Source organism: Engystomops pustulosus, chromosome 6 (genome assembly GCF_040894005.1).
Source record: "Engystomops pustulosus chromosome 6, aEngPut4.maternal, whole genome shotgun sequence".
Taxonomy (NCBI): Eukaryota; Metazoa; Chordata; class Amphibia; order Anura; family Leptodactylidae; genus Engystomops; species Engystomops pustulosus.
Window position 1 is genome coordinate 148,355,670 of NC_092416.1, and position 17,318 is coordinate 148,372,987.

The following is a 17,318-nucleotide window of genomic DNA, read 5'->3' on the forward strand; positions in this document are numbered from 1 at the left end:
CTACAGGTTCTGGGAGTCATTGGTGGTGTCTAGTACCTTATAGATGACCATCTCTTCCATCAGGAGGACTTTATTCCGGGTTCTCCAATCCATGAAGTATCAAAGGTGAATTCAGGGCCAGATAACTTCAGCTTCGTGCAGCATCTCCACCCGGCGTCCCTAAAAATACCACAGTCACTTACGAATAAAGTCTCCTGGATAACAACACTGTGCTCCTAAATAATATGTACCCCTCACAACACAACTGACCGCACTCTCCCCACATATAAAACATCCCTTCATTATATATATAATCTACTGGAATTATAGCATGCACAGCACCAATCAATATACAACACCCCCATGTTATTATCAATGACCCCTAACATTTGGTTTAAATTATACAAAGTAATCTATGGTATCCTATAACTAATACATCCTACCCTGTTATGTTACATATGATTTTATATACGGTGCTCCTCTGACCAAAGTGAATATATGGTTGTTGGTGCCAGAAGGTATTTCAGAAACTGCTGATCTACTGGGATTTTCACGCACAACCATCTCTAGGGTTTACAGAGAATGGTCCGAAAAAGAAAAAACATCCAGTGAGCGGCAGTTCTGTGGGCGGAAATGCCTTGTTGATGCCAGAGGTCAGAGGAGAATGTGGCAGACTGGTTCGAGCTGATAGAAAGGCAACAGTGACTCAAATCGCCACCCGTTACAACCAAGGTAGGCAGAAGAGCATCTCTGAACGCACAGTACGTCGAACTTTGAGGCAGATGGGCTACAGCAGCAGAAGACCACACCGGGGCCACTCCTTTCAGCTAAGAACAGGAAACTGAGGCTACAATTTGCACAAGCTCATCGAAATTGGACAGTAGAAGATTGGAAAAACGTTGCCTGGTCTGACGAGTCTCGATTTCTGCTGCGACATTCGGATGGTAGGGTCAGAATTTGGCATCAACAACATGAAAGCATGGATCCATCCTGCCTTGTATCAACGGTTCAGGCTGGTGGTGGTGGTGTCATGGTGTGGGGAATATTTTCTTGGCACTCTTTGGGCCCCTTGGTACCAATTGAGCATCGTTGCAACGCCACAGCCTACCTGAGTATTGTTGCTGACCATGTCCATCCCTTTATGACCACAATGTACCCAACATCTGATGGCTACTTTCAGCAGGATAATGCGCCATGTCATAAAGGTGGAATCATCTCAGACTGGTTTCTTGAACATGACAATGAGTTCACTGTACTCAAATGGCCTCCACAGTCACCAGACCTCAATCCAATAGAGCATCTTTGGGATGTGGTGGAACGGGAGATTCGCATCATGGATGTGCAGCCGACAAATCTGCGGCAACTGTGTGATGCCATCATGTCAATATGGACCAAAATCTCTGAGGAGCTTCCAGCACCTTGTTGTATCTATGCCACAAAGAATTGAGGCAGTTCTGTAGGCAAAAGGGGGTCCAACCCGTTACTAGCATGGTGTACCTAATAAAGTGGCCGGTGAGTGTATATATATATATATATATATACAGCTATAACATGTCATACCTCTATATGCACCAGCATTACACCTATATATACAGCTATTACATGTCATACATCTATATACACATGCATTACACCTATATATACAGCTATTACATGTCATACATCTATATACACATGCATTACACCTATATATACAGCTATTACATGTCATACATCTATATACACGCCTTACACTTATATGTACAGCTATTACATGTCATACATCTATATACACATGCATTACACCTATATATACAGCTATTACATGTCATACATCTATATACACGCCTTACACTTATATATACAGCTATTACATGTCATACCTCTATATACACATGCATTACACCTATATATACAGCTATTACATGTCATACATCTATATACACGCCTTACACTTATATATACAGCTATTACATGTCATACATCTATATACACGCCTTACACTTATATATACAGCTATTACATGTCATACCTCGATATACACATGCATTACACTTATATATACAGCTATTACATGTCATACCTCTATATACACATGCATAACACTTATATATACAGCTATTACATGTCATACCTCTATATACACATGCATAACACTCATATATACAGCTATTACACTTCATACCTCTATATACACACACATGACATGTTTTACACACATATACACATGACAAAAGACATATAAACAGGGAACACACACATATATACACATGACAAGACACACACACACATATATATATACACAGGGAAGACACATATATATACACATTACACTTACCTGATATCCAGCAGCAGGTCCAGGTCAGGCAGAGGATACATCATGGCGGAGGATGCAGCCGTCTCCTCTGTGCAGGAGGCCCGGGCTGGTGGGCGGGGCTTCTCAGGTCAGCTCTGCCGGGGCCTGCACCTCCAGGGAGAGTAGCCACAGGTTTGAATGTGGTGCTCTCGCTCCTCCCCCTCGCTAGTAAGCGCTTCCTGTGTCACAGCAGCGCCGCACTGGCCGTCCTGCGCGGCGCTGTCAGCAATAGTCCTTGCATCTGAATGATGCAACTATTATTGTAAGTAGTAGCGGAGCAGCCTGGCAGCCTCCACAATGCCGCCCCCTCCACCAGCAGGAGGCATGCCGCCCTGAGGCGAAAGTCTCAACTCGCCTCATGGCAGGTGCGCCCCTGAGTGTATTGCTATTGGATAAGAATGGTTATGTTTGTCCATCTCTCGGGTAATGCGAGCAATTACTCCTTTCTTAGACCCCACCATGCTAGGAGCACCATCAGCTGTCACACTGGCTAGTTTAGCCCAGTCCACCTTCAAATCCTTCAGTTTGGCAAACTTTTTCATAGATATCCTCTCCTGTAGTTGTTCTTTGATGCTTTGCAGTGGAGAAAGTTCTTCTGTGACTTCGAAACACTCATTCGTCCCATGAATAAAAATTAGAAGTTGCGCAGAATCGAGAACATCATTGCTTTCGTCCAGTGCCAAGGAAAAAATAGGAAAGTTTGCTTGCAGAGTTTTGCAAATGCTGATGCAAATTGTCTCCCATTTCTTCAAACCTTTGTGCAATTGTAGATCCTGAAAGACTCACAGTACTAAATAAATTAGCCTTCCTCTCGTCCTACAGGCAGCACTGATGGGTAAGAGTCTGGAGTCCTAATTATGACAGAAGAACACAATAACAATGTTAATAAACAATAAATCAATTAACCGACTGCCCTATAAGTATCCTAGGAGTCAAGGAAGAGGCGTGTTTTTTTCTTCTGTCCTAATTAGGTTTACTGCCAGTATCCTCTTGCTCCCCTGAGGCCTGGGCTGTGGTGCACGTCCAGCAGGGTAGAAGCAAATGTCTTACCAGTGCAATCCTGGTGAAACTACATTCTGAGGCTGTCCTTCCCCCCGTGGTGGTGGAAGTCCAGTATTTTCGGAGTTTCTGGATAAACTCCCCTCCTACCGCGTCTCCCATTGGAAGCGGGAACCGCTGTATTCTCAGGTACGGCTATTGAATAAGCAGAGAAGTGGAGGTCAGATTTGTGTTGCACTCAATACTTTGGGGTATAGCTGCTGTATTGCCGCATCTCCCCCTTCCTGAAGCCACCATCTACAATGTACCGTAAGGTGGTTTCCATATTGTTGTGAACAAAGCTCTTGCTAACCTTAGGGCTCAGCGCGTCCCCTGCATCCTTTTCTTATGTTAGAAGGATTTGGTTGTTAGCCCGGGTGTCGCCTCTGACCAGGTGCATTGCATTTCCTGTTGGGAATGTTTTAAGGCTGTACTGTTCAGGTGTGCTCTCTGCACCTGCTTAAGGTTTGTTCCTTTCATGAGTGCCCTTGTTCCTTCATTTGGCATGTCCTAACACTTGTTGTTTGTGTTACAGATGTCCAGCCTTGGTAAAAGGAAGAGAAAGTCTCATCATAGAGACTGTATTAGCTGTGAGCAGCCTATACCGGATGATTGCCCTGATGATGTTTGTGCCCCTTGTGCAGCCCCTGCTCAGACTTCAGGAGGAGATGTCTTTTTTCAGTGGATGAAGGAAAAAATATCTGCTGTATTTGATGAGATGAGTTCAAAGAAAAAGAAGTCTAAAAGACATCATAAACGTAGAAAACATCGTAGGCAATCATCTTCTATATCTTTGCCTTCTAGTAGCTGCTCAGAAGCCCAGATAATTTCTGGGGATAGCCCTGAATCGGAAGGTTCTGGGCCAGATGTATCTGAGGATTTTTTTCTGTTTCACAAAGATAAAACCTCTAAGGCGGTTAAAAGTGTAATGGAGACAGATGAGAGTCATAATGACTCTGTTAACCAAGATGCACTTTTTTTATTTTCCCAGAAAAAAAGCCAAAGTATTGCCTAGTCATCCTGATCTTAAAGTCCTCTTTGAACAGGGTTGGTCTAAGCCTGAAAAAAGATTTGATTTGGGGTCTCGTTTTCGAGCAGTATACAAAATCGACCCTAAAGAATCTGAAGAATGGGAATTGCCTCCCAAGATTGATATCCCAGTGGCTAAACTATCTAAAAAATCTATTTTTCCTGCAGATGAATCTTCTTTAATTAAAGACCCTCTTGACAGGAAAGCTGACGCTATGCTCCGCAAAAGCTATCAGCTCTCAGCAGCCATGGCTAAGGCATCTCTTGCTACTGTGCCTGTTGCACGAGCCTTAAGATTATGGCTAAGCCAGATTGGTCGGGACATTTTGGATGGAGTCCCTAGAGAAGAAATTTATGAGAATTTGTCTTCTGTTAAACTTGCATGCGATTTTATGTGTGATTTTTCTCTTGACTCTTTAAAACTTGCATCTAAGAACATGCTAACGGCTAACTCTGCACGTCGTGCCCTGTGGATAAAGCCCTGGACAGGGGATGTAGCCTCCAAACATCACTTCTGTTCACTTCCCTTCCACCCATCTTCCTTGTTTGGGAAAGACCTGAAGGAGGTGTTGAAGAATCTTAGTGAAGATAAGGAGAACTCTTTTCCACAAGTAGCCAGTACCTCCAAAAAACCGAGCTTTCCACCTAGAAAAGCAAGACCGGAAAGACCTTTTCGTGCATTTCGTAACCGACGTAGAGGAGTTCAGAAGTCTAAAGACAGAACTGTCTTCTACAGTAAAAAAAACGAGAAGCCTGACTTCTGACGCCATGCCAGGTCGGTCTCCAGTAGGTGCAAGGGTGGCAGACTTCGCTCACTTATGGACAGACATCACATCCGATGCTTGGGTACTGTCCATAGTAAAAAACGGATACGCTTTGGAATTCGACAAGATTCCGCCAGAAAGATTTTTGAGAACAAAAATCGAGAAATCTCAGATCCTTCCCTTGTTGCACGAATTTAGTGTACTCCGCCATATTTGCTGTACCAAAGCCGAACAACAGGTGGAGATTAATTATAGACCTCCGCTATCTAAACAGATTTTTGACCAAAATTGCATTCAAGATGGACTCCATAAAATCAGCCACCGCCATTCTACAGCAAAGCAACTACATGGCCAAAATAGACCTGGCCCATCAGGAGAGGTCACAGAAAATATCTGAGAATAGCAATTGTGACCAATTCAAGAACTCTTCACTACCAGTTCACCTGTCTGCCATTCGGCATTACATCAGCCCCTCGCATCTTCACCAAGACCACCATAGTTCTGGCAGCTGCACTGAGACTTCGGGGGATACAGATCGTACCCTATTTGGACGACTGGCTGATCATAGCGGAGAATCAATCTCTCTTGAAACTTCATCTTCAGATGACAATCGATCTTCTACAACTGGGTTTCCTAATCAATTGGGAAAAATCCCTTCTTATTCCAACAACCAGAATTCAGTTCCTGGGGTTTATTCTCGACTCGTGCAGTATGACTATTCATCTTCCTCAGGAGAGAATCTTGAAAATCAAGCAGTCCGTGCACTATCTTATCAAGACAAGATGCACAACGGTCAGAACAGCCATGAGGGTCCTGGGTCTGATGACTTCAATAATAGAAGCAGTTCCTTGGGCAAAGGCACATTTCAGACAGCTACAACTCAACATTCTGGCTGTTTGGAAAAAATCTCCAGCAGGATTCGACAAACCGATTGTACTAACTCCTCAGACCAGAGTCAGCCTCGGTTGGTGGTTGAGGAAGAATTTGGCGTCCGGCAGATCTTTACGTTTTGTTCAACCCCAGATCCTGACAACCGATGCCTCATCCTCAGGTTGGGGGGCCCAACTCGGCAATCTCTGGGTTCAGGACAAATGGAATTACACAGACAGGACTCTGTCCTCAAATCAAAGAGAATTGAAAGCCATTTATTTAGCCCTGAAATTCTTTCAGACCCAGCTGAAAAAACAGCATGTGAAGGTACAGACCGACAATCTGTCATGTATTACATAAACAAGCAAGGGGGTACCAGGAGCACACCCCTCATCCAACTGTGTCAAAAGATTATCTCCTGGGCCGGGGAAAACCTACAGAGTCTGTCAGCAGTCCACATTCGAGGGTCTCTGAACACTCGGGCAGACATTTTAAGCCGCTCTCAACTAAGACCAGGGGAATGGTCCCTGAACAGTGTTATCTTCCAACAGATTGTCAGTTGGTTCGGTTGTCCACAAATAGACATGATGGCGACCAAACAGAACTCGAAGTTGCCAATGTTTTGCTCTCTTTACAGGTCAGACCAACCCTAATCAGTGGATGCCCTGTCTCTTTCCTGGACCAACCTGTTCATTTACATATTTCCTCCGATACCGCTCATTCAGAGAATACTTTACAAAATCAAAGAAGAGAAACCGAATGCAATTCTGATCCTACCATTTTGGCCACGCAGAGTATGGTTTCCTCTTGTAATGAGGTTGTCCAAGGGCGAATATTGGAAACTTCCTGCAGTTCCACATCTCTTGGAACAGATGGGGTTTTTCCATCCATCACCACAGAAGCTACAGCTTACGGCCTGGAGATTGAGAAGAAGACCCTAACAGGTCTAGGTCTTTCATCCAGAGTTATAAAGACATTGTTGTCAGCTAGAAGACCAGCGACCATTAAGTCCTATGGTAGAGTTTGAAAAGTCTGAACCTTCAGTCTCAGATATTCTTACTTTTCTACAGGATGGCCTTGATAAAGGTTTAAAACCTGCTACCTTGAAGCTTCAGTTTGCTGCAATCAATGCTTTAAATAACAATAGATTCTCATCTAATCATTTAGTACGGAAATTCTTCAAGGCTGTAAGGAACATCAAACCTCCTGTTAGACCACCATGTCCACAGTGGGATCTTGCCTTGGTCCTACATCATCTCACAGAACCTCCCTTTGAGCCTATACAGGATGCTTCTCTCAAATGTTTATCGTGGAAGACCTTCTTTTTAGTTGCCGTTTTCACTGCTAGAAGAATTTCAGAGCTGCAAGCCCTATCCTGCAAAGAGCCATACTTACAGATAAGACCAGACTGCATCATACTAAGAACCGTTCCATCGTTTCTTCCTAAAGTGGCCTCAGTTTCTAATTTAAATCAGGAATATTATCTTCCAGCTTTGTGTCCAACTCCTGCTAATGCTCATCAGCAAGTTCTGCATCTTCTGGATGTTAGAAGATCCGTCTTGACTTATCTAGAGAAGACAAAATCTTTTAGAAAATCTGAATCTCTGTTTCTCCAATTTCAAGGTCCAAGAAAAGGGATGAAGGCCTCTACAGCCTCTCTCTCTCGATGGATAAAGCAGAGTATTTCTATGGCTTACAGAGCCTTGGGACAACCTTCACCTTTACAGATTAGGGCTCATTCTACAAGATCTACTGCTACTTCCTGGGCAGAGTATGCAATGCTCTCTATAGATCAGATCTGTCAAGCAGCTTCTTGGACTTCTAATACTTTTGCTAAACATTACAGGCTGGATGTCTCCTCAGCTGGCTCAGCCTTTGGCGTATCGGTGCTATCTACAGTGGCTTTGAAAATTTGTCCCCCCCCCCTTTGATTTGCTACCTAAATCCCATCAGTGCTGCCTGTAGGACGAGAGGAAGATCTAAATTTTGCTTATCTGAAAATTTCTTTTCCTCGAAGTCCAAAGGCAGCACTATTATATTCCCTCCCAATAAAATAATTTTTTTGCTGCATAAAACACGCCTCTTCCTTGACTCCTAGGATACTTATAGGGCAGTCGGTTAATTGATTTATTGTTAATTAACATTGTTACTGTGTTCTTGTGTCATAATTAGGACTCCAGACTCTTACCCATCAGTGCTGCCTTTGGACTTCGAGGAAAAGAAATTTTCAGGTAAGCAAAATTTAGATCTTCTCTGGACACATCTCTTTGGCAACTGAAAGAAAGCATTCTTTACCACATTCTCCCTCCACAAATGGTTTCCCATTGCATACTATTAGCTTGGCCACTTGAAAACTTGCTCGCAGTGATGAAATATTTAGCTGCTTCTGCTTGACAAAAGTATTTTGCTGAGTTGCCAATGTATTTTTCAGTTTTAATATTTTAGCTTTTCTCACATCTCCAACAAAGCAATCATATTTATCTATCTATGTTGAGTTTGATAGTGTCGACCAGGGACGGACTGGGAATTGAAAATGGCCCTGGAAAAAAACTGTAAAAGCGGACCCATTTTATGGGCGGAGTCAAGACAAGTGGGTGTGGTCAGACAATGTGGGTGGGGGTATAAGCAACAAATTGTTGGTAGATGTTGGTACATATAGAATAACACATTTAATTCTACCTTCTATATACAAAATAAAACTACTAAAATACATTCTCCCATATACAAGCTAATACTGCTAATCTATAATACTGCCCCCCTATGTACAAGAATATAACTTCATAATACTGCCCCCTATGTACAAGAATATAACTACTATAATACTGCCCCCTATGTAGAAGAATATAACTACTATAATACTGCCCCCTATGTACAAGAATATAACTTCATAATACTGCCCTCTATGTACAAGAATATAACTACTATAATACTGCCCTCTATGTACAAGAATATAACTACTATAATACTGCCCCTTATGTACAAGTATATAACTACTATAATACTGCCCCCTATGTACAGGAATATAACTACCATAATTCCGCCCCCTATATACAAGAATATAACTACTATAATACTGCCCCCTATGTACAAGAATATAACTTCATAATACTGCCCTCTATGTACAAGAATATAACTACTATAATACTGCCCCTTATGTACAAGAATATAACTACTATAATACTGCCCCTTATGTACAAGTATATAACTACTATAATACTGCCCCCTATGTACAGGAATATAACTTCATAATACTGCCCTCTATGTACAAGAATATAACTACTATAATACTGCCCCTTATGTACAAGAATATAACTTCATAATACTGCCCTCTATGTACAAGAATATAACTACTATAATACTGCCCCTTATGTACAAGAATATAACTACTATAATACTGCCCCTTATGTACAAGTATATAACTACTATAATACTGCCCCCTATGTACAGGAATATAACTACCATAATTCCGCCCCCTATATACAAGAATATAACTACTATAATACTGCCCCCTATGTACAAGAATATAACTACTATAATACTGCCCCCTATGTACAAGAATATAACTACTATAATACCGCCCCCATGTACAAGAATTTAACTACTATAGTACTGCACAGATTCTCCAGGCTATCGTTTGTTGATAGAGAATTCACGCTCAAATGTAGTCGCTTCCTTGCAGCTCCTCTGTGAGCCTAAAGATACTACAGTCACTTACACTATAGTGTCACCTGAATAACACTGTGCTCCTAAGTAATATATATATACCCCTCACACCACAACTGACCACACTGTGCCCCACATATATCATATATACCCCTCACACCACAACTGACCACACTGTGCCCCACATATATCATATATACCCCTCATACCACAACTGACCACACTGTACCCTAGGATAGATTGTGTGTGTACTAAATTAATAATAATATTTACATTGCCACTTATAATTTACTACAAAACATACAGCTCCCCACTACGTTAGAATAACTACAAATATATACTGTGAATACAGAAGTATATTCTGTTATATTTCCGTATTCGGCCGGGATTTTGGCGCTCGCGATCGGATTTTGGTTTTACACAACAGAAATCGGGGGAGGCGCTGTCGAAAAGCCCAACGGATTCGGAAAAACTGTGGAATTTAAAAACTGAATTGTGTCGCAAAATCAATCACTCACATACACCAGGAATAGGTTGGTGAACTCCGGCGGACTTCAGCGCAGCAGCGACACCTAGTGGACTTCGGGCGCACAACCTTAGTGAATTGCCGGAAGACCCGAATCCTTGTCTGAGTAGGCGCCGCTGGATCGCCACAGGACCGGGTAAGTAAATCTGCCCCAATGTGTTAAATTCACATATACTGCAGTACTGTAGCATTGCAGTGTATGGTAGGACCAATCCAGCGGTATGAAAAGTAGTAAAAGAAATTATAAAAAAGCTAAATATTTAAATCACCCCCTTTCCCTAGATCTGATATAAAAATAAACAGTAAAAATCATAAACATGTAAGGTATCCCGCAAAATGTCCTTTCTATCAAAATATAATAACGGTTATTCTCGGTGTTGATGCAGTGATGCAAAATAGCGCCCAAATGTTCAAAATGCCACTTTTTAGCCATTTTGAAACATATAAAAAAATGTAATAACAAGTGATCAAAGACCGTACAGACTTCAAAAAGGTAGCAAAGAAAACATCAGCGCATACCGCAAAAAATTCACATCTCTACAAAGTCCCGTACACCCAGAGGTCGCACTAACATTTTTCTAAAAGGATAATAATACTCCTCTTACTATTTTTGAGGAGTATTTTTAGCCGGGGAGGAGAATGGCATTTTCAGTAACACACGTATATAACTCATGGCTGTATATAATGTTGATGGACGCTATGTACATAAGAAAATCATGTGTCCGTAACAGATAGAGACAGTGATAGTGATGTTACATCATGCATTGCCCAGACTGGAGCCACCAACCCCCCAACACCCCACACTGCGACTGCAGCCGCCGAAACCTCCCACCACCAGACTGTGGCTAACGCCGCTGACACCAAGCGCTAAGGCTGCGGCTAACGCACGCTATTCCCTCGTTCCTGTGGCCAGGCTGCGGCTATTGCACACTGTATTGCCCCTAAGGTGACCAGACTGCAGCTAACGCACACTGTATCCCCCCCATGTGACCAGACTGGTGCTAACGCACACTGTATCCCCCCCATGTGACCAGACTGCAGCTAACGCACACTGTACCCCCTCCCATTGTGACCAGACTGCAGCTAACGCACACTGTATCCCCCCCTTGTGACCAGACTGCGGGTAACGCACACTGTATCCCCCTCCCTCATGTGACCAGACTGTGGCTTACGCACACTGTATCCCCCCCGCATTGTGACCAGACTGCAGATAATGCACACTGTATCCCCCCCCCCATTGTGACCAGACTGCAGCTAATGCACACTGTACCCCCCCCATGTGACCAGACTGCAGATAATGCACACTGTATCCCCCCCCCCATTGTGACCAGACTGCAGCTAATGCACACTGTACCCCCCCATGTGACCAGACTGCAGATAACGCACACTGTATCCTCCCCCCATTGTGACCAGACTGCAGCTAACGCAAACTATATCCCCCCCAATTGTGACCAGACTGTGGCTAACGCACACTGTATCCCCCCTCCCATTGTGACCAAACTGCAGCTAACGCACACTGTATCCCCCCCATGTGACCAGACTGCAGCTAACGCACACTGTATCCCCCCATGTGACCAGACTGCGGCTAACGCACACTGTATCCCCCCATGTGACCAGACTGCGGGTAACGCACACTGTATCCCCCCATGTGACCAGACTGCGGGTAACGCACACTGTACCCCCCCATGTGACCGAACTGTGGCTAACGCACACTGTATCCCCCCATTGTGACCAGACTGCAGCTATTGCACACTGTATCCCCCTCCCTCATGTGACCAGACTGCAGCTAACGCACACTGTATCCCCCCCATGTGACCAGACTGCAGCTAACGCACACTGTACCCCCCCCCCATGTGACCAGACTGCAGATAACGCACACTGTATCCTCCCCCCATTGTGACCAGACTGCAGCTAACGCAAACTATATCCCCCCCAATTGTGACCAGACTGTGGCTAACGCAAACTATATCCCCCCCCATGTGACCAAACTGCAGCTAACGCACACTGTATCCCCCCCATGTGACCAGACTGCAGCTAACGCACACTGTATCCCCCCATGTGACCAGACTGCGGCTAACGCACACTGTATCCCCCCATGTGACCAGACTGCGGGTAACGCACACTGTATCCCCCCATGTGACCAGACTGCGGGTAACGCACACTGTACCCCCCCATGTGACCGAACTGTGGCTAACGCACACTGTATCCCCCCATTGTGACCAGACTGCAGCTATTGCACACTGTATCCCCCTCCCTCATGTGACCAGACTGCAGCTAACGCACACTGTATCCCCCCCATGTGACCAGACTGCATATAACGCACACTGTACCCCCCCCCATTGTGAGCAGACTGCAGCTAACGCACACTGTACCCCCCCCCATTGTGACCAGACTGCAGATAACGCACACTGTATCCCCCCATGTGACCAGACTGCGGGTAACGCACACTGTATCCCCCCACATTGTGACCAGACTGCGGCTAACGCACACTGTATCCCCCCCTCCCATCATGTGACCAGACTGCAGCTAACGCACACTGTACCCCCCCATGTGACCAGACTGCAGATAACGCACACTGTATCCCCCCATGTGACCAGACAGCGGCTAACGTACACTGTATACCCCCATGTGACCAGACTGCAGCTAACGCACACTGTATCCCCCCATGTGACCAGACTGCGGCTAAGGCACACTGTATCCCCCCTCCCATCATGTAGCCAGACTGCAGCTAACGCACACTGTACCCCCCACCATGTGACCAGACAGCGGCTAACGTACACTGTATCCCCCCATGTGACCTGACTGCGGCTAACGCACACTGTATCCCCCCATGTGACCAGACTGCAGATAACGCACACTGTATCGCCCCTAAGGTGACCAGACTAAAGAACGCACACTGTACCCTCCCCACATTGTGACCAGACTGCAGCTAACGCACACTGTATCCCCCCCATGTGACCAGACTGCAGCTAACGCACACTGTATCCCCCCATGTGACCAGACTGCGGCTAACGCACACTGTATCCCCCCATGTGACCAGACTGCAGCTAACGCACACTGTATCCCCCCATGTGACCAGACTGCAGCTAACGCACACTGTATCCCTCCCCCCATGTGACCAGACTGCAGCTAACGCACACTGTATCCCCCCATGTGACCAGACTGCAGCTAACGCACACTGTATCCCCCCATGTGACCAGACTGCAGCTAACGCACACTGTATCCCCCCATGTGACCAGACTGCAGCTAACGCACACTGTATCCCTCCCACCATGTGACCAGACTGCAGCTAACGCACACTGTACCCCCCCCCCATGTGACCAGACAGCGGCTAACGCACACTATATCACCCCATGTGACCAGACTACGGCTAACGCACACTGTATCCCCCCATGTGACCAGACTGCAGATAACGCACACTGTATCCCCCCACCCAATGTGACCAGACTGCAGCTAACGCACACTGTACCCCCCACCATGTGACCAGACTGCAGATAACGCACACTGTATCCCCCCCCCCAATGTGACCAGACTGCAGCTAACGCACACTGTATCCCCCCATGTGACCTGACTGCAGCTAACGCACACTGTATCCCCCCATGTGACCTAACTGCGGCTAACGCACACTGTATCCCCCCATGTGACCAGACTGCGGCTAACGCACACTGTATCCCCCCATGTGACCAGACTGCAGCTAACGCACACTGTACCCCCCCCCATGTGACCAGACTGCAGCTAAACCACACTGTATCCCCCCCATGTGACCAGACTGCGGCTAACGCACCCTGTATCCCCCCATGTGACCAGACTGCAGCTAACGCACACTGTATCCCCCCATGTGACCAGACTGCAGCTAACGCACACTGTATCTCACCCATGTGACCAGACTACGGCTAACGCACACTGTATCCCCTCATGTGACCAGACTACGGCTAACGCACACTGTACCCCCCCCCCCATGTGACCAGACTGCAGCTAACGCACACTGTATCCCCCCATGTGACCTGACTGCAGCTAACGCACACTGTATCCCTCCATGTGACCTGACTGCGGCTAACGCACACTGTATCCCCCCCATGTGACCAGACTGCGGGAAACGCACACTGTATCCCCCAATGTGACCAGACTACGGCTAACGCACACTGTGCCCTCCCCATGTGACCAGACTGCAGCTAAACCACACTGTACCCCCCCCCATGTGACCAGACTGCGGCTAACGCACACTGTATCCCCCCCATGTGACCAGACTGCGGGAAACGCACACTGTATCCCCCAATGTGACCAGACTACGGCTAACGCACACTGTGCCCCTCCATGTGACCAGACTGCAGCTAACGCACACTGTACCCCCCCCCCCATGTGACCAGACAGCGGCTAACGCACACTGTATCCCCCCCATGTGACCAGACTGCGGCTAACGCACACTGTATCCCCCCATGTGACCAGACTGCGGCTAACGCACACTGTATCCCCCCATGTGACCAGACTGCGGCTAACGCACACTGTATCCCCCCATGTGACCAGACAGCGGCTAACGCACACTGTATCCCCCCGTGTGACCAGACTGCGGCTAACGCACACTGTATCCCCCCTCCCCATGTGAACAGACAGCGGCTAACGCACACTGTATCCCCCCAAGTGACCAGACTGCGGCTAACGCACACTGTACCCCCCCATGTGACCAGACAGCGGCTAACGCACACTGTATCCCCCTTCCCATCATGTGACCAGACAGCGGCTAACGCACACTGTATCCCTCCATGTGACCAGACTGCAGCTAACGTACACTGTACCCCCCCATGTGACCAGACTGCAGATAACGCACACTGTATCCCCCCATGTGACCAGACAGCGGCTAACGCACACTGTATCCCCCCATGTGAACAGACTGCGGCTAATGCACACTGTATCCCCCCCATGTGACCAGACTGCGGCTAACGCACACTGTATCCCCCCATGTGACCAGACAGCGGCTAACGCACACTGTATCCCCCCATGTGACCAGACAGCGGCTAACACACACTGTATCCCCCCATGTGACCAGACTGCAGCTAACGCACACTGTATCCCCCCATGTGATCAGACTGCAGCTAACGCACACTGTATCCCCCCATGTGACCGGACTGCGGCTAACGCACACTGTATCCCCCCATGTGACCAGACTGCGGCTAAAGCACACTGTATCCCCCCCATGTGACCGAACTGTGGCTAACGCACACTGTATCCCCCCATGTGATCAGACTGTGGCTAACGCACACTGTATCCCCCCATGTGACCAGACTGCCGATAATGCACACTGTATCCCCCCTCCCCAATGTGACCAGATTGCAGCTAACGCACACTGTACCCCCCACCATGTGACCAGACAGCGGCTAACGCACACTGTATCCCCCATGTGACCTGACTGCGGCTAACGCACACTGTATCCCCCCATGTGACCAGACTGCAGCTAACGCACACTGGACCCCCCCATGTGACCAGACTGCAGCTAAACCACAATGTATCCCCCCATGTGACCAGACTGCGGGTAACGCACACTGTATCCCCCCATGTGACCAGACTGCGGGTAACGCACACTGTACCCCCCCATGTGACCGAACTGTGGCTAACGCACACTGTATCCCCCCATTGTGACCAGACTGCAGCTATTGCACACTGTATCCCCCTCCCTCATGTGACCAGACTGCAGCTAACGCACACTGTATCCCCCCCATGTGACCAGACTGCAGCTAACGCACACTGTACCCCCCCCCATGTGACCAGACTGCAGATAACGCACACTGTATCCTCCCCCCATTGTGACCAGACTGCAGCTAACGCAAACTATATCCCCCCCAATTGTGACCAGACTGTGGCTAACGCAAACTATATCCCCCCCCATGTGACCAAACTGCAGCTAACGCACACTGTATCCCCCCCATGTGACCAGACTGCAGCTAACGCACACTGTATCCCCCCATGTGACCAGACTGCGGCTAACGCACACTGTATCCCCCCATGTGACCAGACTGCGGGTAACGCACACTGTATCCCCCCATGTGACCAGACTGCGGGTAACGCACACTGTATCCCCCCATTGTGACCAGACTGCAGCTATTGCACACTGTATCCCCCTCCCTCATGTGACCAGACTGCAGCTAACGCACACTGTATCCCCCCCATGTGACCAGACTGCATATAACGCACACTGTACCCCCCCCCCATTGTGACCAGACTGCAGCTAACGCACACTGTATCCCCCCATGTGACCAGACTGCGGGTAACGCACACTGTATCCCCCCACATTGTGACCAGACTGCGGCTAACGCACACTGTATCCCCCCCTCCCATCATGTGACCAGACTGCAGCTAACGCACACTGTACCCCCCCATGTGACCAGACTGCAGATAACGCACACTGTATCCCCCCATGTGACCAGACAGCGGCTAACGTACACTGTATACCCCCATGTGACCAGACTGCAGCTAACGCACACTGTATCCCCCCATGTGACCAGACTGCGGCTAACGCACACTGTATCCCCCCACATGTGACCAGACTGCGGCTAACGCACACTGTATCCCCCCCATGTGACCAGACTGCGGGAAACGCACACTGTATCTCCCAATGTGACCAGACTGCGGCTAACGCACACTGTGCCCCTCCATGTGACCAGACTGCAGATAACGCACACTGTACCCCCCCCCCCCCATGTGACCAGACTGCGGCTAACGCACACTATATCACCCCATGTGACCAGACTGCGGCTAACGCACACTGTATCCCCCCACATGTGACCAGACTGCGGCTAACGCACACTGTATCCCCCCCATGTGACCAGACTGCGGCTAACGCACACTGTATCCCCCCCATGTGACCAGACTGCAGATAACGCACACTGTATCCCCCTTCCCATCATGTGACCAGACTGCAGCTAACACACACTGTATCCCTCCATGTGACCAGACTGCAGCTAACGCACACTGTATCCCTCCATGTGACCAGACTGCAGCTAACGCACACTGTATCCCCCCATGTGACCAGACAGCGGCTAACGCACACTGTATCCCCCCCATGTGAACAGACTGCGGCTAACGCACACTGTATCCCCCCGTGTGACCAGACTGCAACTAA

The 17,318-nt window shown here is 47.5% G+C and overlaps 1 protein-coding gene across 2 annotated transcripts in view; it reads right to left on the reverse strand.

The window, feature by feature from the left end:
- LOC140064634 (uncharacterized) overlaps positions 1 to 17,318 on the reverse strand; it is an 80,409-nt gene that overhangs the window by 16,601 nt on the left and 46,490 nt on the right. Inside the window, exons 1-2 of one of the 2 annotated variants that reach the window (XM_072111716.1) lie at positions 2,297 to 2,475; positions 37 to 159 (exon numbers count right to left, since the gene is read on the reverse strand). In XM_072111716.1, coding sequence (XP_071967817.1) covers positions 37 to 93 — 57 coding nt within the window. In that variant the 5' untranslated portion in view covers positions 94 to 159; positions 2,297 to 2,475. Of the gene's footprint in view, positions 1 to 36; positions 160 to 2,296; positions 2,476 to 17,318 lie in introns of those variants that run through there. The other variant, XM_072111715.1, reaches the window with a different exon arrangement.